The 21,586-nt window shown below is 41.8% G+C and overlaps 1 protein-coding gene across 3 annotated transcripts in view; it reads left to right on the top strand.

Moving 5' to 3' along the window:
• Positions 1 to 21,586, top strand: part of Snx8 (sorting nexin 8) — a 51,133-nt gene that overhangs the window by 1,970 nt on the left and 27,577 nt on the right. Inside the window, exon 2 of one of the 3 annotated variants that reach the window (XM_013152633.3) lies at positions 19,039 to 19,103. The exons of 1 other annotated variant lie outside the window; for it this stretch is intronic. Coding sequence is in view for 1 of the 2 variants with exons in the window: in XM_063234042.1 (XP_063090112.1) it covers positions 8,494 to 8,548 (55 nt within the window). In the remaining variant the exon portion in view is untranslated. Of the gene's footprint in view, positions 1 to 8,391; positions 8,549 to 19,038; positions 19,104 to 21,586 lie in introns of those variants that run through there. One more of the 3 variants, XM_063234042.1, reaches the window with a different exon arrangement.

The raw sequence follows: 21,586 nt of genomic DNA, 5'->3' as shown, positions 1-21,586 counted from the left end.
AACTTGTGTTCTGGTCAAGGTCTGAAATTACAGGCTTATGCCACCATACCTGGCTGGGATATATTTTTTCAGTTTTTATTTTTTATTAGTACATTTGCATTACCTAATGATTACAGTGCTTCTGGGGAGCTGATGGGTGGACATAATACATCTTGATTCTTTTTTTCATCCCTTCTCCCCTCTCTACTTATTACTTCTCACCTCCCTACTTATTATCTTTTATTTGGGTCTTTATTTATATTTTAGGTTTCTAATATTTAAGTCTGTGTGTTGGGGATATTTTAAAAAGTATTGAACATTATAGATTAAAAATTCCATTCCAGTTGCAGTCAGCTCAGCTCTTCATCAGAGAGCGATGACCAGAGTTGTCAGTTTGGAATGACTTTTTTCAGTTCTGTGTTTGTATTTTATGCTGAGATGTGCTTAGAAACATAGGGCTCTTGCGTCTGTGTGCTTTGCTTCTTTGTTTTTTAAAAAATTTTTATTGCTCTTACAAGTTACCACAAAATTAATAGCTTAATACAACGGTATCATCTCACAGTTCTAGACGTAGACAGTCCAAAATAAGTTTCAGTGGTCTAAAACCAAGGAGGTGGCAGGCTGTGGCCTTTCTGTGGGCTCTGGTGGGAAGCTGTCTCAGACGTTTCTGGCTTCTAGGGGTGCCAGCATTTCTTAGCTGCTGCTCCCCTTTCTCCAGAAGTACTGGACATAGCATTCTCATGCTGCCTTCTCGCTGGTTTTCCTTTTCCTGTTTGTTTATTCTACTTTTTTTGTGGTAGTGCTAGGGATTGAACCCGAGCTTTCATACAGAGCTATAGCCAGAGGCTATATCCAGGACTATATCCAGCACCTGCCTTTAAATTTTTAGACAAAGTCTTACTAAATTGTCCAGGGTGGGCTTGAACTTTTCATTCTCCTGCCTCAGCCTCCAGAGTAGCTGGGACTATAGGCTGCGCCAGTGAGCCTGGCTATTGTTTTCTGCTTTTAAGGATCCTGATGATTGTATTAGGCCACCCAGATAACCCAGAATAATTTCCCAGTTTTCAGGTCAGCTGACTAGCAACCTTGTTTCCCAACAAGGTGAATTCCCCCTTACCATGTGAAACTAACATAGTCACAGATTGTGGAATCAGCATGTGGACATCTTTACTTTGCCTACCACCAGGAGATACTCTAGGAGTGGAATTGATGGATAATAGAGACTGTAAAATTGAAAAAAACAAAACAAACAAGACCAAACTTGACAATTTATCCTGTATAGTGGCTCTTAGCAATATACACCTCTAACAGCAATGTATTAAAAGGATCCTTTCCCTTCAGACTTAGAAAAATTAGAGGTTTTTTTTTTTTTTGAGACAAGGTCTCTCTATGTAGGGACTCACTGTGTAGCCCAGGCTAGCCCTGAACCCAAAGTGTGGTCCTCCTGCCTCAACCTACTGAGTGCTGACATTACAGGTGTGAGTCACCATGCCTGGGCAGTATTTCATTTTTTATTATTTGCATTTTCTGGAGTAGGATTGAGGTTTGGTCATTTTCTAGTAATATTTCCTCCCGGTATGGCCACTGTGATATGACTGTTTATTTCTGTTGTTTGTTTTCTTTTTTAATTTTTTTTTTTTTTTTTTTGTCTTTTTTGTTTTTATCGGTACCAGGGATCGAACTCACGACTGCCTGCTTTCAATGCAGGTGCTTATGCTGCTGAGCTAAATCCCCAGGCCCCTGTTTGTTTTCTTATGCAGCTTTTTTCTTGATTTGTAGCAGCTCTTTGGTATTTCATAATTTTGTATTGAAATTGTAGCTATCAGGATATTTGAATGAAGCCTATAATCTCATCTACTCAGGAGGCTGGGGAAGGAGGATTACAAATTCAAGACTGGCCCAGGCAATTTAGAGACTGTGGCTGTGAATAAAAGTTACAAAAGGTAGGGGATAGAGCATAGCATACTGTACTTGACTCAAATGCACAGGTACTATGGTTCCATCCCCAGTTCTGAAAAAAACTTAGCAATATGAATATGTGTATCTCTATATTTATGTGTATATCTATATCTGTATCTGTCTGTATGTAATGACCAGAGCATTCTGTTCTCTGACAGCATGTAGGAATTCATTTCAGGCCTGTTCTGAGGTCAATGATCATGATTTAGAACGGGAATGGCAAGAAATGAATGCCATATGTGTGCTTAGTCATCTAACCTGACCCTTCGAGAGTGCACGGGTACAGAAGTAAGAATACATGCATGTCGGCTACAGAACTAACAATACATGCACGTCGGCACTATATATTCGTCCTGCTTCCTACACCCAGCAGCTGTAAGCTGAGTCAGGAAAGCAGGGAACGCAGGCCTCACTGTGGTCTTGGGCTTCTTTGCTGGCGTTCCATGCATTCCATTCTGCTGGATGCTCTGTGTCAGGTCCCAGGGCCTTCGCTGTCACTGAGCTCCTCCTGGCCTTCTCTTCCTGCTGTATTTTGTTGTCTTTTCTGCCATTTCCCTTCTCTGGGTGTATGCATTTGTCACAATTCATTGAGTTGTCACTTAAGATTTATGCAGTTTATGGTGATCAAGTTACACCTCAAACCATTGGTCTCATTAAGGAAAACCTGTGGTATGTCTCCTCCCTCCACTTTACATTTGGTTGTAAACTTCTGGCAGGCAAAATTTATTTTTCTGTACACCCCAAAATCCAAAGTAATAGCTACTACGTAGAAGTGGCTCATATGTTTGAAGAGAATGTCATTTTATTATTTTTTTAAAGCTAGTATCACAGCTGGGTCCAGTGGCACTCTGGGAGGCTGAGGATCAAATGAGTCCCCCTTGCCTGGGCAATGTAGCTACTTGGTGGGCTTCTATCTCAAAATAATAAAAAAATGGACTGGGGTGCAGCTCAGTACAAAGAAAGACTCTGAGTTCAATCACCAGGACCCTTCCAACACAAAAAGTATTTTATTTTTAAAGTTTGAGTTACTGATCTTTAAACTTTCTCTTCCTCTCTCTTTCTTTCTCTCTCTCTCTCTCTCTCTCTCACACACACACACACACACACACACACACACACACACACACACAGAAGCACAGAAGCACACACAGGCACAATTTGCAAGGTAAAATGTGTCAATTCAAAGAAAGAGGAACTAACTGAATTACTATTATGCAGAACAGATTTTGCCAGAATTTGTGGTTAGCAAGAAAGTGATGTGTTCCGCGTGGGGGAATTCTGTTTTGGTATTATTTTTTCTTTCCTGAGAAAAATGCCCCACAAAAAGGGATGTTTTGCTATCCTGTTTGCCAGGGTGGCAGAGAGGGCTGCAGGGGAACTAGATACGGTAGTGAGTGGACAGTGGAGCTTGCCAGGACCTGCTGTGGTGTTAGGAGAAACCCAAGGTGCTTCTCAGTCTTCAGTTTGTAGCAAGGGCTCAGATCCCAGGCGTGTCACTAACCTTCTGAAGCCAGTCACATTTAGTGTGTTTTTTTGTTGTTGTTGTTGTTGGTGGTGGTGGTGGTGGTTTTTGAGAGAGTCAGGCCAACCTTGAACTCACTATGTAACCCAGGCTGGCCTTGAACTAATAACAATCTTGCCTTGGCCTCCCAGCCTCCTGAGTGCTGGGGTTTCAGATATGTGGTATCACATGTGGCCTTAAATGTTATTTGTTTGGTTTTTTTTGAGTCACAGGTTCTCTATGTAGTTTAGGCTGGCCTTGAACTCACTTGTGTAGCCCAGAGTGGCCTCAAACAGTCAATCCTCCTGTCTCAGCCTTCCAAGTACTGGGATTACAGGTATGTAACAGCACACCAGGCAAACATATGTATTTTCTGAAAAGTGTTTTGTGGCAAATAGCAGTATTAAAGTACCATGTAGGGGGGCTGGGGATTTAGCTTAGCGGCATAAGCACCTGCTTTGCAAGCAGGTAGTTGTGAGTTTGATCCCTGATACTGATAAAAAAAAAAAAAAAAGTACCATGTAGGAAGCTGAGAGTAGGGACACATGCCTATTAATTCTAGCATTCTTGAGAAGAAAAAGCAGGAGATTGCAAGTTTGAGCCCATGCTGAGTAACTTAGGGAGATCCTGTCTCAAAATAAAATGTTAAAAAAGGACTGAGGATTTTGTTTAACGTGAGGGGGAAAAAGTATGAAAGCTATCTTCCTTAACTTACTTTTTTTTTTGTCTTTTTCATTTTTATCGGTACGGGGGTCAAACTCACGACCGCCTGCTTGCAAGACAGGTGCTTATGCCGCTGAGCTAAATCCCCAGCCTCTTAACTTACTTTCTCTTTCTTTCTTTCTTTCTTTCTTTCCTTTCTTGTCTTTTTGAGATAGTTTTGCTATGTAGTTCAGGTAGGCCTTGAGCTCACTTTGTAGCTCAGATTAGTCTTGAACTTGCAATGATTCTCCTGCCTCAGCCTCCCAAGTTCTATTTCTTAACTTTATAGGTTATGATTGTTCATGATTCTACAAAGAACACATGCCACTGGACATGGTGATGCATACCTATAATCCCAACACTCTGGGAGGCTGAGGCAGGTGGACTGCAAATTCAAGTCTGGGCTGGGCAATTTCATGATTCTTTGAGAGAGACCCTGACTCAAAAAATAAAAGAGGTTAGGGGTGTAACTCAGTATGAAGGCCTTAGGTTCATTCCCCAGTAACTCTGCTCCAACAAAACAAAAACACCTGCATCAAAAACAGAAAGCTTGTTGGGATCAGCTGGAGGAGAATCAGGTCCTCACTTCCTGTTGTTTTCCACTTGACAGGCTGAGGGAAGGCTTTGTGCTGTTTTGGTTGTTGGGGGAGGGGGCGCCTCTAGCTCCCTCAGACTTGTAGAGCAAGAATGCCATGCAGATTTAACCAAGTTTGACTAACTCCAGGGCTACTGCATGCACACTGGAGAAAGTTGAGGTGGGGTAACATCACTGAAAAAGTGCAGTCATGTTGTTTTCCAGCTGAAGAAGTATGACCGCATTATTTTCCAGCAATCTTCCAAACCCTGGTCTGTGCTGTCTACTTGGAGTCTTATGAATGAGCTGTAATTAGAGCCAGTGAGATTTTACTGCAGTTGGTGAATTGGCGCTTTGAGCAGAAGTTGTTATGTAAGCGTGTGACCACAAGTACAAACATATCGTGAAGACTCCTCGCCCATTATCCCTTTAACACGGCTGAATTTCCCGGTGGCGGTGCTCTTCTTTCCCGTGTGAGTGCTTTTTATGTGAGCTCCCGTCCTGTGTCCCGGATATACATTTTTATAATGTGTTTCTTTCCAGTTGGTATTTTTCTGCACTGCTAAGTAATTTTTGCAATTTTCTGTTTATCATCTGCATAATCTTGCAGCAAGAAGTGGAATAGTTGTGTTTGTAGAGTGTTAGTTTCATAACGTGTGAGTGAGAAAAGTTCTTGACATGTTTTCCAGAAATAATCTATCAACAGAAACCATATAAAGATTGTCCTTGCTCTTTTTGGTACAAAACTTTGCATGCCTTTACTGTCATCCCAGCATTGTGGGAGACTGAGGCAGAAGGATGGCAAGTTTGAGCCCAGTCTGGGCAACTTAATGACAGTGAAAGCTTGTCTGGGGGAAAAAAAAAGGACAGTGTGAAGACTGGGGTTTTAATCCTCTACCAAAAACCAAAAAGAAAAAGAAAAAAAAAAGTGTCTTTCTACTTTACCCCTGTGTCCTGCCTTGTTATACCAAACTTGCCCTACATCCTAGAACTGACTCTGTTATCAGTATTGATTTTATCTTAGTAGAATCTGTAGACTTTTTTTTTTTTAATTTTATTTAAGGAGAAAAAAAGAAAAAAAAAAGAAAAAGGGTACAAGTTATACAGAATTTCAGAAAAAATAAACAGTAGGAAATCACTAGTTAATTACGTATGTCATCTTAGAAATAGTTGTTGAAGTTACAAAATTAAATATAGAGAGGACTTTCAAACAGTGAGACTGCAAACAGTTTTGTTTTGTTCAATGATCCAACAAAACTCAGTAATATGGTTATCTATTTTATACACTTAAATATATATGCAGTTATATCTTTTAGAGAACTTTCTTTTCCTTTCTTTTGTACAATGACAATTACACATTTTGGGTTTTATTACTCCCACAGTTCTTATTATTATTATTATTTTTTTTTTGAAGAAAGTAAAACCAAATGTGACATACCAGGACAGAGTCAGTCAAATCAAAAGGATCGACATAATACATAATATAAAAACAAAATACAAGGTGATCAACAATGGTTACCATAATGCCTCTTGTTATCTTAAAAAGAATTGCCTATATCATCAGTTATAATAAAATTGAACAAAACAGTAAAGAATAAGACCAATAAAACCGAAACATTGGAGACGTTAGAGGACTTCAAAAGAAGATAATAGTCAACCAGAATGGGCGTCACAATGAATCTTATTGTCTTCATAGTTGTTGCCTATACTTTCAAACTTGGTACTATCAAGCATAACAGAATAGAGGAAAATCAGTCAATACAAGATGGTGAGAGCAATACAGAGTTTCAAATCAAGTTAATAGGAAATCAAAGTGGGTTACTATAATGTATCCTGCTATTTTTATTTATTTTTCCCTTAATTAAAAGGATAAAAATGAAAAAGTAGATAATAAAAAGGAGATTGAGATAAAAAAGAGGGCATAACAACAAAACAGCACAGGTCAAAACATAGCCATTTAAGCAAAATAGTGTTTCACCACAAGATAATCTCGATGTAATAATAGTTACCATACTGTCTCTTCCCTTAAAATCTTTGGGTATAACTTCGTACTGTAGCATCAAACATAGCAAGACAATGTAAAACCGTTCAAGAGAATGATAGTATTACAGGGTATTTAGAATCAACTAACAGAAAATGAACAATGGTTTCTATATAATCTCTTTGTCTATAAAAATTTGTTTATATTATCACATATAATAAAATCCAATAAGATACAACACGTTAAAACCGATGGAGACAGAAGAACAAAAGCTTGATGGGACTTCAAAACAAGAGGATATTAAATCAGCACTAGCTATTATGATGTCTTGTTTTTTCCAAAATGGCTGTTCCTACCATCCAACCTTCTCTGCCTCATTTCTGTTGAGTTCTTTTTCTGTCATTAGCAGTTTTTTTGTCTTTTTGAGATAAAGTTTCATTATACAGTTCAGACTGGCCTCAAACTCACAATGATCCTCCTGCATCAGCCTCCCAAGTGCTGGGATTACAGATGTGTGCCACCATACTTGGGCTTTAGGCTTTTGGAGTTGGAGGATTGTCCTTGGTTGATCTGAGAACGATTCTGTTCATTAGTCTTATATAAGTCTGAGCCTTACTGTGTGACTCCAATTCCTCTTTCTTTCTTTCTTGAGGTGGAAGTTAAGGATTGAACCTAGAGCCTTTACAATGAGTTTGTGAGACAGGGTCTCACTATGTATGTAGTTGAGGCTGGCTTCAAACTCACAGTGATCTTTGTAGCTCATTTTCCATGGTCCCCCTACTTTATTTTTACTTTTTGTTTTGAGACAGGATCTCCCTGAGTCACTAAATTGTTCAGACTGGGCTTGAACTTGTGATCCTACTGCATCAGTCTCCCAGAGTGCTAAACTATGGGATCTTGTTTTAAAACAATTTTAGAGGAGTATCTGGACTCGCTTCACATTTATTTGCAATGTAGAGTAGAGGGAGAGACACCTTCAGGGAGATGTTACTGCGTCTGCTCCCCTCTTGGAGGAGAACATGACAGCAGGACTGCTCCTCGGGTTTCTGAGGTCTCTGGGGAGTTCAGTGGTGAGTCCAGCTATTGGAGTGGCCTCTGGGGCACACCGAGGCCCCAATCACTTGGAGCTGGCACATTTGAGAAGCAGCCAGGATGGTGGAACCCCTGCTTTTGGAAGCATCCCTCTGAGCACAGGAGGCTTGGATGGGCTCGGACCTAGGACATCTAAGTATCTTCACCTTCTGCCCTGGACTCCTGACACATTCTACACCCAGCCAGGCAGGTTTGGTTTTCAAAAATCCTGTAGCTGGGTTGGATGGCCACACCTGTAATCCTAGCATTTAGGAGGCTGAGACTGGGAAATCTATGAGGTTGAGCCCAGCCTGGGCTACTTAACTGAATTCAAGGCCAACCTGAAATACATAGGAGACTCTCTCAAAAAAATAACAAACAAATATATACATAATCCTACTTACTGCTCGTGTTGTGTATAGGAGGGAGACTGGAAACAGGGTTCCTTATCTTCCTTTTTAACAGAGATGGGTGAGGCTGAGTCCTCAGGCAGAAATTGAGGGGATTTGAACTCAGGGGCAGGAGCAGGGTGTGGGCAGGTGGGCCCTGTGTGGATTTAGAGTGTGATTGGGCAGGTAATGAGAGACGTGAGTTCTCCTGGGAGGGACTAGTGAGCAGGAGGAGCTTCATTGCTGGCTTTTGGGCACAGCGGAGTTTCTCTGTGAGCTGTGTGGTTTCTCTGGTGCCTCGCTGAGCTGTCCTGTAAACGTCTTAACCTGTCCGACTATGATGTCTTTCCTTGCTTTACAGATGTGGGCACCAAGGCCCACATCTGTCCGCGGTAAGTGAGATGTGGCTGCTGTAAGGAGTGGCAGATGTTTCTTTCTGACTGTTGTCTTTGCAGGCCAGGGTCTTGGACCTCACCATCCTGATTATCTTTCGAGGGCCTGTGACCATACTACCCAGCCTCTTCAGCATCTCATCGTGAGATGGTGGCTTGGGATCATTGTGTGACAGAGTGGGTGGATTCAGGTTCTTGTCTGGTTGGGCTCAAGGTTTTTACTCTGACATGACTGCTGAACACTGGGTCCTGACCATTCTTGGGATGCAAGGCAGAGCTGGAATGCATCTGGGTTGAGTGAAGAACTCCTGGGTTGCCATCTTTTTGCAACAGACCACTTGAGTTTTGGGAACCAGAGGCTGAGGTCCCTTCAACTCACTAAAATATTCACAGGCAGGCAGGGTGTGGTGCTACACACCCATAATCCCAGCATTCTGGGAGGCTCAGGCAGGAGGTTTGTTGAATTCGAAATGGCCTGGAATACGTAGCAAGACCCTGTTTCAAAAAAACAAAGTGAAACAAATGAATAAATAAGAAAAAGACATTCAAAATATCTTTTGTCTTTAGAATTTTGGAGTGTCTAGATCCCACAGGTTGAGAGTCTAGCTACCTTTTCATGGAAAACTTAAAAAAAGTTTTTCAACTCAATGAAGATTTGGTTGTAAGGGTGAAATGGGCTGCTGGGTATTTGTCTTTCTGTGATATCCTTCCTGGTTCCTAATTGGCTCTGCTGACTTTCCAGGCCTTAGAATTCTGGTCCAGTTTGGTACTCACTCGTCTGCCCTTAGGGCCTTGTCCTAGTTCTGGGGATGCACAGGCTTGCTAAGTGGATTCATTTGGGAGGGACCTACTCAATGTGTCCTGTGGCTGCTCTGCATTCTAGTAGAGAGACTGAGCTTTTTGCTAATGCAGAGTCTCCTTGTATCTCTTTCTCGGCTTAAACCTGAGGTCCTACCAGAAATTTTGAAGCATTTTCACTTGCGTGCCAGGAGATCCTAGAAAACCTGAGTCACTTGTGGATGTAACCAGCCAGCTCCGGGAGGAGGACTCAAAAACAAAATCAAAAACAAAAAACCAAGTTAAAAATGTCTTGTTAAAGAGATTAGGATCCTTCTTGGAACTTTGAGTTTCTACTTAGATTCCCCAAATTGGCTAAAATACTTTTTCTTTTAAACTCTGGAAAAAAGTTATCTGACTTGTCTTGTATAAACGTTCCCAGAGAGGAGAGGCCTGGGAGGGTTTTAAGGCCTGCATCAAGTTGAATAGACCTTTTTTTTTTTTTTTTTTTTCTTTTGGAGACAGGGTCTTGTGATGCAGTTCAGGCTGTCCTTGAACTCACTTTGTAACCCAGGCTGGTCTTGAACTTGCAACAGAATCCTCCTGCCTCAGCCTCCTGAATACTGGGATTATAGATTTATGCTGCCATGCCTGGCAGAAGAGACCTATTTGGAGGCTGCTTGAGGGCATTTGTGGACATTCAAGATCCATGGCCCTTTGCTGGTGCCTCTCACCTCTGAGATGAGTCAGAGGAAGTCATTTGAGAGGTGATGATTTCAGTCCTGTGCTTCAGTTTTCTTGACATTTTAGGCAAACCAGTGATTTTCTTCCTTGTGGTGTAGGTACTTACATTTCCTTGGAAGGGATTAGCTTCCTCCCAGGCGGAAATGTCACGTGCGTGTGTGGGTGCGTGGGTATGTGTGATTCATGTGCAGTTCCCTGTGCCTAGTGCCATGGCCTGTCTGTGATTGTCCTGGGAACCTGGGCGTGGCTTGGCTGTTGATGAGGATGGGATGCCATGGACTCGTCAAGGCCTCAGCCCCTGTGGAATGCTAACCCTGGCCAGAAACCTGTAGGCTGTGCTGTGATCTGGGAGCTTAGCATGAAGTGTGCAGGTGATTGACAAGGAAGGGTATGTGCACGGGTCTTTGTGCTAGATTACACCCATTTTCTTGTTTGGCTTTTTTGCAAACATACAGTAAAGTGGTTGGTTTTGCCATCATTTGTCAACAGTTCAGACCATCAAGCATGCCTGGCTTTGGCCCTGCTCCTCCTTATAGGGTTTTGGATGTTGAATGAGGCAGTGAGTTAAGAGGGTGAAGCCCAGGCTTTTGTATCATTGGGTGACTGGGTGCCACTCTTGGCTTTGTGGCCTTGGGCAGGTCACTGCCAGCTGGGCTTCTAGTTTTTGCATCAGTAAAATGGGATTACAGTGCCTATGATTTTCAGGATTAAGGAGATGCTGTCCAAAGCATGCCATGACACAGGAATGCAGGATCTCAGACAGTGGCTTGTGCTTCTGTAGTGTTTGATGCTGTATACAGTGGTTCAAGTGAACACCTTTGTCCCTGCCTTTGAGCTCATGGAAGCATAAGGACAGGGGAAGAAAGTGCTATATTGGGGGTTTAATTTGTTCCTTAGCATCTGTGGTGGATTGAAAACTGATGGTCAACTTAAACACCAGCTGAACTGAATCAGCATAGTACTGAGTGTAGATGGTCCATCTGAGGGCCGTTGCCAGCGTAAAAAGAAGTGGAAAGGAAGAGAGTAGCATTGTAGGTTCTCCTAAGTGCTATTGTTTGGAGCTGTTGGTTCTGGAGGAGCTTGTCATGCTGGCTTCCCTGATACAAATTTAGCTGTTATTGGAGGAGCTTGGGACCTTGTCACACTAGCTTCCTGATAAGAAACATGGCTGTTCTCATAGTTAGAGGAGCTCAGGACTTTGTGGCTGAGGATGGCTGTGGTACTTTTTGGGGGAGCCCTTGTCCTTATTTTAAGCATTGGTTCTTGGCTGCAGTACAGAACCCTCAACCTACTAGCACAGATCCTTTATCCTGCTGGCACAGACTTTCTAGCTTCAATCACTAACCTTTGGGTCTTCCCAGAGCAGATCCATGAAACAACACTCGTATGAATCATTGTTGTGGGCTCTAGGCCTCCAGTTGGACTTGTGGGAGGCATGGTCATGGGCTCTAGGTTTTCAGCTGAACTCATGTAGGACATTGCTATGGGATCCAGGCTGTTAGCTAGATTCTCTAGGTCTTTAGTGTATAGACAGATTTCCTGCATTTCTTGTATTTGACTCTGAATGACTAGCATAAAATACTACTATACATTATGTTGTCCTGTATGTAATTGTTTTTCTTGAATCCTGACTACAACAGCATCCTATGGCTGCTTTCTGGCAAACCTGTAGCTTTGTGGCCACATTCCGTCACAAACAGCTCTTAAAAGTAGGTGATGGTTTCCCTTTTTAGATACCATCATTCCAAATTTGAGCCATCTGTGGCCCAGGTTCTGTACTGTGTGTGAGTAGAAAAATAAGGGCTGGGGATTTTAGCTCAGCAGCATAAGCACCTCCCTGGTAAGCGTTAGGTCATAAGTTCGATCTCTGGTATTGAAAAACAAACAAAAAAATATAGTTAATCTTCATTAGAGAGAAGAGAGGGGGCTGGGGATTTAGCTCAGTGGTTTAAGCACCTGCCTTGCAAGCAGGCAGTTGTAAGTTCGTTCCCCGGTACCGATTTAAAAAAAAAAAAAAAAAGCTCATTAGATTTTTTTTTTTTTTTTGAGACTGGTGCGTGCTACATTACCCAGGTAGGCTTGAACATAGGATCTTTCTTCCTCAGCTTCCAAGTAGCTGGGACTAATGGTGCACAATACTACATCTATCTCATCAAGTACTTTTTAACACTTACTAGCTTTATTGGGATAAAGTATGCATTTTATACAGTTCACTCCTTTAGAGTGTACAGTTAGATGGTTTCTAGTTACCTTGGAGTGATGATGCACACCTGTTATCTCAGGACTCAAGGCTGAGGCAGGAAGATTACAAGTTGAAGGCCTCCATAGTGAGTTCAAGGCCAGCCTGAACAGCATAGTGAGACCCTGTCTCGAAAAACAGAACATAAACCTTAAAAATATTTTTTAGTACATACACAAAGATGTGTCACCATCTACACAATTAATTTAGAACATTTTCTTCCATCTTGAAAGAAATCCTCGGTCCCTACCAGCCCTAGTCAGCTATTTCTCTTCTGTCTTAGAGACTTGCTTCCTTTGGGACTTACTTTCTTTGTTTCTTTGTGTGTGTGTGTGTGTGTGTGTGTGGTCTTTGGTGAGTGGCTTCTGTCACTAGCATGTTTTCAAGGTTGATTCATCTTGTAGCATGTATCAGTATTTCATTTCTTTTTATTGCCAAATACTATTCCATTATGTGAATAATTTACATTTTACTTATTCATCAGTTGATAGACATCTGAACTCTTTCCTGATTTTGGTTATTATGAATAATGCTATTGTGAACATTCACCTGTGGACATGGGTTTTGTGTGAAGATATTTTTGTTTGTCTTAAGTACCTAGAAGTGAAATTTCTAGACCCTCTGGTAACTTATATTTAATCTTTTGAGTAACAGGTGGTTTCCCACAGTAGCCAGGCATCCCACATTGCCACCGGCAGACTCTGCCAAGGCCCTGTGATTTCTCCACATCCTCATTGGTATTGTCATTGTTTGTCTTTGCCATTTTAGGCTTCTTTGAGGATGTGAAGTTCTGTCTTATCATGGGGTTGTACATCTTTTCACCTGGCTCTTGGCCACCGGTATATCTTCTCTGGAGACATATGTGACAATTCAAACCTTGTGCATATCTTTTCTTTTTCTAGTATTTTTTATTGTTACATTTTACATACACATAATAACATTCATCATAGGGAGTTTGTACCTGTACATGATGTAACTTTATTCTTTTTCTTCCCATTTTGCTCCCCTCCATTCAACCCCTCTTCCCTTCCTTATTTACAAAAGCTTTGTTCCCCTTTTGTGTGTGTGTGTGTGTGTGCGCGCGCGCGCGCGCACATGCGTGTGTACTGGGAACCCAACTTGGGACCTCACACTTGCCAGGCAGGCACCACGCTGCTCTGCTATATTCCTTGGTCCTTGTTTTTATTTCTCCTTGTCTCGTGTATTTTCTTTTCCATTCCTTCCTTTCTCTCTCCCCCTCCCTACTTCCCCTTCCCATTTGAACATTTTCTTCCTATTTCAGAGTATGTGTTATACATTCAGTCCTTATTTACACATTTCATTTCTCACACCAAAGAACAATGCAGAATTTAAACATGTCTGTCCAGTTTATGTCACTTAACAGTGTGATCACAAGGCGCATCTGTTTAGCGAGGAATGTCTCGAGGTTGTCCTTTGTATGGCTGAGTAGTACTCCATTGTATAAAAAACCCCACACCTTGTCCAGTCATTGGTCAATGAGCATTTGGGCTGTTTCCAAGATTTAGCTATTATAAACTGTGCTGCTATAAACATGGGTGCACATATGTTACTATGGTGTGAAGCTTTTGATACTTTCAGGAAGATAAGAAGGGGAATAGCTGGCTCAAGTGCAGCCTCTAGTTTCAGGTTTTTCTGAGGAGTCTCTGCCCTGATTGCCACAGTGGTTGCGCCGGTGTACCCTCTACCAGTAGTGGAGAGGGCTCCTTTTTCCTCACAGCCCTGCCAGCATTGTTATTGGTCAATTTCTTGATAATGGCAGTTCTTTCTAGGGAGAGATGGAGTCTCAGTGTTGTTTTAATTTGCATCTCTTGAATGATCATTGTAGAATATTTTTCCATATACCTATTTGCTGTTTGTGTTTCTTCATCTGAGAAATGTGTATTCATCTCAGATGCCCATTTTCGGTTTGGGTCTTTGAATATGAGGGTGGCTCTGGTTTTTTTTGAGTGCTTTATGTATCCTAGAGTGTAGTTCTTTATCTGAGGAACTGTTGGAGGGCGGAAGCTGAATACACCTGCAAGGCTTTGGTGCTGCTGGGCAGATTGAACTGAGAATGAGGAGACACCTCGGGGGCAAGATAGGCCACAGCTGAGGCCACTGAGAGACTTTCTGGGGATAGTTTTCTTTAATTAGTATTGTCTTTTGCTCTGAGGGGTCCTTGAACCCCTCCCAAGATCCTACTCAGGTTTCCTCCATTGTCCACTCAACTCCTTGCTTGTTCTGATTAAATACAGGCTGCATAGCGTCAGCTAGCAGAGTTATGAGCTCTGCCGAGGATTTCACTCCTGCAGCCCTAAAGACCATGTGTGTCTCATTCCTTTGAGCCTTCACTGTGCACCCTTCTGGGGGACTGGTGGTCTAGGTACAGACACCAACAAGGAACAACTGCAAAAAATTTTTTCCACACTGTGGATTGTCGCTTCACTCTTTTGGTGGTTTCTGTTGCTGTAAAAAAGCTTTTTAATGAGATGAGATCCTGGTTATTGATTCTTTGTGATAGTTCTGTGCAGTTGGGGTTTGTTCATAAAGTCTTTGCCTACACCAGTGTCTTCAAGAGTTCCACTTGTTCTATCTTCCAGCAGGTTTGGTGTTTCTGTTTTAATATTTAGATCTTTAGGGCTGGGGATTTAGCTCAGCGGCAATAAGCGCCTGCCTTGCAAGTGTGTGGTTGTGAGTTTGATCCCCGGTACTGATAAAAAAGAAAAAGAAAAAAAAAATTGAACAAAATATTTAGATCTTTGATCCATTTTGATTTTAGCTTAGTGCATAGGAAGGATACAGGTCTAGTTTTAACCTTAGGTGTGTAGAAAGCCAGCTTTTCCAGCACCACTTACTGAAGTCTGTCTTCCAGTGAATGTGGTTAGTCCTTTTGTCAAAGACAAGGTGACTTGAGTTTGTCTGCAGTTGTTTTTGTATCTTCGAGTGTGTTCCACTGATCTTTGGGTCTGTTTTTTTTTTGTTTTTTTGGCCAGTCCCATGCTGTCTTTATCACAGTAGCTTGGTAGTATAATTTCAAGTCAAGGATTGTGATGCCCCTCACCTTTCCTTTGTTGCCCATAATTACTTTTGCCATTCTAGATCTCTTCTGATTCCAGATGAATTTTAGGATCGTTTTCTCTAATTCTGTGACATATGCTGTTGGAATTTTGATTGGGATTGCATTAAATCTGTATAACAATTTTGGAAGTATGGCCATTTTCTCTATTGGCTCATCCTACCTCAGAGCAAGGGATTTCTTTCCATTTTCTGATATCTTCTTCAATCTCCTTTTACAGAGTACTGTAGTTTTCAATGTAGAGGTTTTTTACTTCCTTTGTTAAAGATTGTTTCCTATGTAGTTCATTGTTTTGCTATTTTGAAAGATGTTTCCTAATTTCTGTCTCGATGAATTTGTAATTGTATACAAGAAGGCTATTGATTTTTTTTTTCCCAAACTGGGGATTGAACCTAGGGCCTTGTACATGCTAGGCAAGCACTTAGCCACTGAGCTACATCCCCAACCCAGGCTGTTGATTTTTGAGTGTTGATTTTGTATCCAGATATACTACTGAGTTTAGTTATTAAATCTAGAAGTCTTTCGGTAGAGGTTTTGGGGTCTTCTATATAGAGTATCATGTCATCTGCAAATAATGATAATTTCATTTTTTCCTTTTCTCTTCTTATTCCTTTTATTTGGTTCTCTTGTTTAATTGTTCTGGCTAGCTGGGCGTGGTGGCTCCCACCTGTAATCCCAGCACTTGGGAGGCTGAGGCAGGGAGGATCCTTGTGAGTTTGAGACCAGCCTAGGCTACAAAGTGAGCTCAAGGCCAGCCTGAACTGCATAGAAAGACTTTGTCTCAAAAAGACTAACTAACTAACTAACTAAATAAATAAATGCTCTGGCTAACGTTCCCAGAACGATGAATGACAGCTTGGACATCTTTGTGTTGTTTCTGATTTTAGTGTGATGTTAGCTATTGGATTATCATAGATGGCTTTTATCAGATTGAGTTAAAGTGGGTGTGGTGGCAAACTCCTGTAATCCCAGCACTCAGGAAGCTGAGGCAGGAGGCTCTTGCAAGTTTGAGACCAGCCTGGGATACAAAGTGAGCCCAAGGCCAGCCTGCACTGCATAGTGAGACTCTGTCTCAAAAAGACAAACAACAAAACAAAATTCAAAAAACAAAAAACTGATTTCTCTCAGATTGACTTAAAGACCATCTATTTCAGTTTTCTATAGGGTTTTTTTTTTTTTTTTTGTCTTTTTCCTTTTTATCGGTACCGGGGATCAAACTCATGACTACCTGCTTGCAAGGCAGGCGCTTATGCTGCTGAGCTAAATCCCCAGCCCCTTCTATAGGGTTTTTAATAATGGATGAGTGTTGGGTTTGTCAAATGCTTTTTGTGGATCTATTGAGATGGTCACATGGTTTTTTTGCCCTTGGCCGTGAATATGGTATATTACATTTATTGATCTGTGCATGTTGAACCATCCCTGTATCCTAGGAATGACTCGTACTTGCTTGTGGTATATGACCTTCTTGATGATTTGCTTCATTTTGTTTGCTAGTATCTTATGAGGAGTTTTGCATCTGTGTTCATTAGGGAGATTGGCCTGTAGTTCTTTTTGGTTGGATCCTTTTCCACTTTTGTTATCAGGATAATGCTTGCTTTCAGGAATGAATATGGGAATAATGTTTCCCCTTTAATTTCATTAAAGAGTTTGAGAAGCAGCAGCGTTAAGTCTTCTCTAAATTTCTTGTAGAATTCAGCAGTGAATCTGTCAGGACATGCACTTTTCTTTGTTGGCAGGGTTTTAATTACATCTTCAGTTTCACTGACTGACATTAGTTTTATTTAGTTTTTTTTTTTTTTTTTGCCTTTTTGAGACAAGGTCTCACTGTGCACTTCAGGCTGGCCTTGAGCTTACTTTGTAGCCCAGGCTGGTCTTGAACTCCCAATGATCCTCCTGCCTCAGCCTCCCGAGTGCTGGGATTACATGTGTGCACTACCATGTCAGGGTTTTTTATAATTAAATCGTTTTTTTTGTGGGACTGGGAATTGAACTCAGGACCTTGTGCTTGCCTAGCAGGCACTTGTGCCCCTGAGCTATATTCCCCCATCTCTGGCTTTTTATTGAGAATTTTTTTATGTTCTTGATTCAGCTTTGGTAATTCTTGTGTGTCTAAGAATCTGTGCATTTATTTTTTGTTTGTTTGTTTTTGTTTTTGTTTTTTGTACCAGGAATCAAATTTAGGACCTAGCGTTTGCCAGGCAGGTGCTTATGACTATTTTTTTTTGTTTGTTAGACAGTATGTCACCTTGTAGTTCAGAGTGGCCTTGAGCTCGCTGTGTAGCCCAGGGTGGCTACATTCATGGCAATCCTCCTGCCTCAGCCTTTTGAGTACTGGGATTACAGGCCTGCACCATCACACCTTGGCCTCGTCTGTGTTTCCATCTTATTAGAATACAGGTTCTTGAAGTAGGTATTTATTTTCTGAATTTCTGCAGGATATGTTGTGATTTCACCCTTTTCATTGCCTATTGCATGAAAAGTCTTTTCTTTCCTTTTTGTGATAAGGCTAAGGGTTTGTCAGTTTTATTTAGTCTTTCGAAGAACCAACTCTTTGATTCATTGATTCTTCATATTGTTTTTTTAGTTCGTATTGCTTTAATTTCTGCTCTGATCATTAAATTTCCTCCCTCATAAGAACTTAGGGCTTGACTTGCTCTTTTTTCCCTAGAAGCATGAAGTTCAACATTAATTTGTTTATTTGAGCTTTCTCGTTTTTCTAATATGAGAATTCTCCACCATAACTTTTCCTCATAGGACTACTTTCGTTATGTCCCGTAAGTTCTAGTATGTTGTATTGACATTATCGTTTAATTGTAGAAACTGTCTATTTTCTTTAATTTCATCTATGATCCTTTGGTTATACAGGAGGTGTTATTTAATTTCCATGTTTTTATGAAGTTCTTGTGGTTGCCATTGATTGCCAATTCATAATTTCAGTTCCTTTGCATTTATTTAAGTATGTTCTATGTGCTAGTATGTACTCTATTTTGGAGAATGTCTTGTGTACTGCTGAGAAGAATGTATATTCTGATGGGGATTTGGAACACTGTAGACATCTACTAAGTCCATTTGTTCAAAAATTTCAGTTCTGATATTTCTTTGTTGATTTTTTTTTTTCTAATTGATTTGTCTATTTGCGACAGTGGGGTATTGGTTCCCCATTACAATTGTCTCTGTTTGTTATCCCAATGGATTTCAGTTCTCACTTTAGATCCTTGCTGGGTTGGGTCCTGGGAACCCACTTCCTGCCTCCTTTTCTTTCTCATGTTGCTGTATTCCAGGGTCTGGACACCAAATCTCCAACAGGCTGTTTGCTTGCTGTTTACCACTCTGCCATCTTCCCAGAAGCCCTGCAATGCCCCCCCCCCCCGCAATAGTTTTAAAATTAGGCAGTTTTTTTCTTTTTTGAAAAATTGGGTTCTAAGAATTCTTCACATATATTTCATGTAGAAGTCCCTTATCAGTGCATTAGGTCAGGTTTTGTCTCCCATTTTGTGGGGTGTCTTTTCACCTTTGTGGTGGTGCCTTATACAGCACAGCAGTTTTGAGACAGGATTTCACTATGTGCTTTAGCATGGAGTGCTGGGATTACAGGCAGGCGCCATCGTGCCCAGCTCTTTTGTTGCTTTTGATTTTCTTTTTTTTTTTTTAAAGGGCTGGAGAGTGCCCACAGATCTCACACCACTGGACTGATGGAAGCCACCAGACCAGATGGTTAAGTAAGTACCATCGAAGGAATCACTGAGCTAAAGCCAGCCCTTGTTGCTTTTGATTTTGATGTCATGTCTAACTAAAAAAGGTATGCCTAACCTAAGATAATGAAAGTTTATTGCCATATTTCCTGCTGTGACTTTTGTCCATGATTTTTTTTTTTTGTGTTGAGGTCTGGCTGTGTAGTTCAGGCCAGCCTTGAACTCACTATGCAGCACAGGCTGGCCTCAGACTCACAGAGATCCTTCTGTCTCAGGCTTCCGGAGTTCTGGGATTATAGGCATGTACCACTATGTCTGGCACTGAACCTTTTTTATGTTTTGAGACAGAATCTCTCCTAGTCACAGAGTTGGTACAGAAGCTTCATGGCCAGGAGGTGTCCACTAGATTTGAGGGATATGAGGAAGCCAGTGTGGGCCAAGGGAGGAGGACAAGAGGCACAGCACCTAGCAGTATTTGCTCCAGGAAGGAGAGAAGAGCATACTTTGGAGGTGGTGTGGGCTTCTGGGAGCTTTGTTTTGCAACTGTGTCTCAGGTTGTTAGGAAGGAAGCTGCAATTTCAGTTTCTCTTCACTTTTTTTTGGAGACAGTGTGGTTATATAGTTCAGGCAGACCTTAAATTCATTGTATGGCCCAGTCTGGCGTTTATCTTGCAGCGATCCTCCTGCCTCAGTCTCCAAGTGCTGGATTATAGGAATGTGACATCCTAGATTACTAGGGTGACAGCGCACTTCCTCCTCTGGCATTCTGAGGACAGCTCTTTAACCCTTTCCTTTTAGTGATACGACACTGTTCTGTGAGCATTAAAAGCTACCCAGGAGAGTGTCCATTAGCAGGTTCTCTCAGAGTGCACCCTCAGAACAGCCATGAGGTGCAGTGTCTGAAGAGGCTCCGTGTGCTCTTTACTGTAGCTGCTTGAGCTGTGCTCAGACCTCAGGGTGGTCTGTGAGTGCCTGCACACTGGGAGCATTGCAGTATAAGAGGAAGAACTGCCATACCACCATGAATTCATTGGCTGCAACTGTTAAGAGGTGCTGTTACCCCAGACTGAGGGAGAAAGGGTGGAAAACAGAGTGTTGGCCCTGAGTGTGAGGCAGCTGGAGCTCGGGCTGTGGGAGTGTGAATTGGCCCAGTCACTTTGGAAAACTGGAAACATTTACTCAGCTGAACATATGCAAGTCCTGTGATCTGGCAGCTTCACTTTTGGCTGTGTTCTGTATCCACCAGAAGGCGTGCCCATGTCTACCAAGAGGCGTGTGCTGGGGTGTCACAGCAGTGCTGTGTGTCATAGGCAGAGAGGGGGGGAGCCAGTGGCAGCGGAATGAAGGAGTAGTGATGGTCTGGCTGCTTGCAGTGAGGCTGTCCAGGCTGCAGCTACACGCAGTGCCATGGGTGGATCTGATAAGCACTACCCACGGAGGGCAGGCGGCCGCACTACAGTTCCACTCAAGGAACTGCTTGTGGGGTTGAGGGCAGCAGTTACCCTTGGATGGCTGGAAGGTTTGGGTGCCGGGTGCTCCCTGTGGTCTCAGCATCTGGGGAATCTTGCAATGGTGAGGAGTCAACAGTTTGGCTGTGTGTGGAGAATCCCAGGTTTGAACCCAGCCATGGCAGTTTAGCACCTTAGACCTTGTCTCAAAACAAGGAAGGCCTTTGGATATAGCTCAATGCAGAGGGCCTGGGTTCGATCCCGAGTACTGAGGAAAACAAAGGAACCAATGAGAAAAAGAAATACATTTGTGACATATAACTAAATACGTGTAACATTTGTACCTGCTGAGGGACCCTCAGGAGTGTGAAGCACTTGAATGCTGGCCTGGCAGGACCGCATCTGCTCTAGGGTAACGGCTTCTCAAGACAGGGAAGGGCTGCTGTGCATCTGTATCATCATACTGGCGGATATGGTTTTTATTTTCCAGAAAAGTTATGGCAAAACATTTTTAGTTAAATCTTGATGGCCGATACATGAATTTTGATACTTTCTGTTCATGTATGGAATGTTTCACAATTAACACAAATGTAAACATGTTTAAAACATACAGAGAGTGGGATGTGATGGTTCACCCTGGTAATCTTAGCTGTTTGGGAAGCTGAAGCAGGAGAATCACAAATTCAAGGCCTATCTGGGCAATTTAGCAACACCTTCTCTCAACTTATTTTTTGGAGGTGGTATCAAGGATTGTACCCAGGACATTCACACTGAGCTACCCAGCTCTTTTTATTTCTGAGACAAGATTTTGTTAATGTGCCCAGGCTGAGTTTGAATTTACCATCCTGTTGCCTTAGCCTCCTAGGTTACTAGGATTATAGGTATGTGTCACTATATACCTAGTTTCAAAATAAAATTTTAATTATAAGCTGGAGCTGTAATTAAGTGATGGCGTGCTTACCTAGCATATGTCAGGCCCTGGGTTTATTCTCAGTATTGGTAATGATTATTTGAGAAGCTGGGAATTTAGGCATTTTTTTGTTATAGAAAATTTAAAGAGAA

Source organism: Cavia porcellus, unplaced genomic scaffold (assembly GCF_034190915.1).
Source record: "Cavia porcellus strain 051 isolate PalLab524CR breed Dunkin Hartley unplaced genomic scaffold, mCavPor4.1 scaffold_23, whole genome shotgun sequence".
In the NCBI taxonomy this organism is placed as follows: domain Eukaryota; kingdom Metazoa; phylum Chordata; class Mammalia; order Rodentia; family Caviidae; genus Cavia; species Cavia porcellus.
This window is presented reverse-complemented; position numbering and strand designations above follow the sequence as displayed.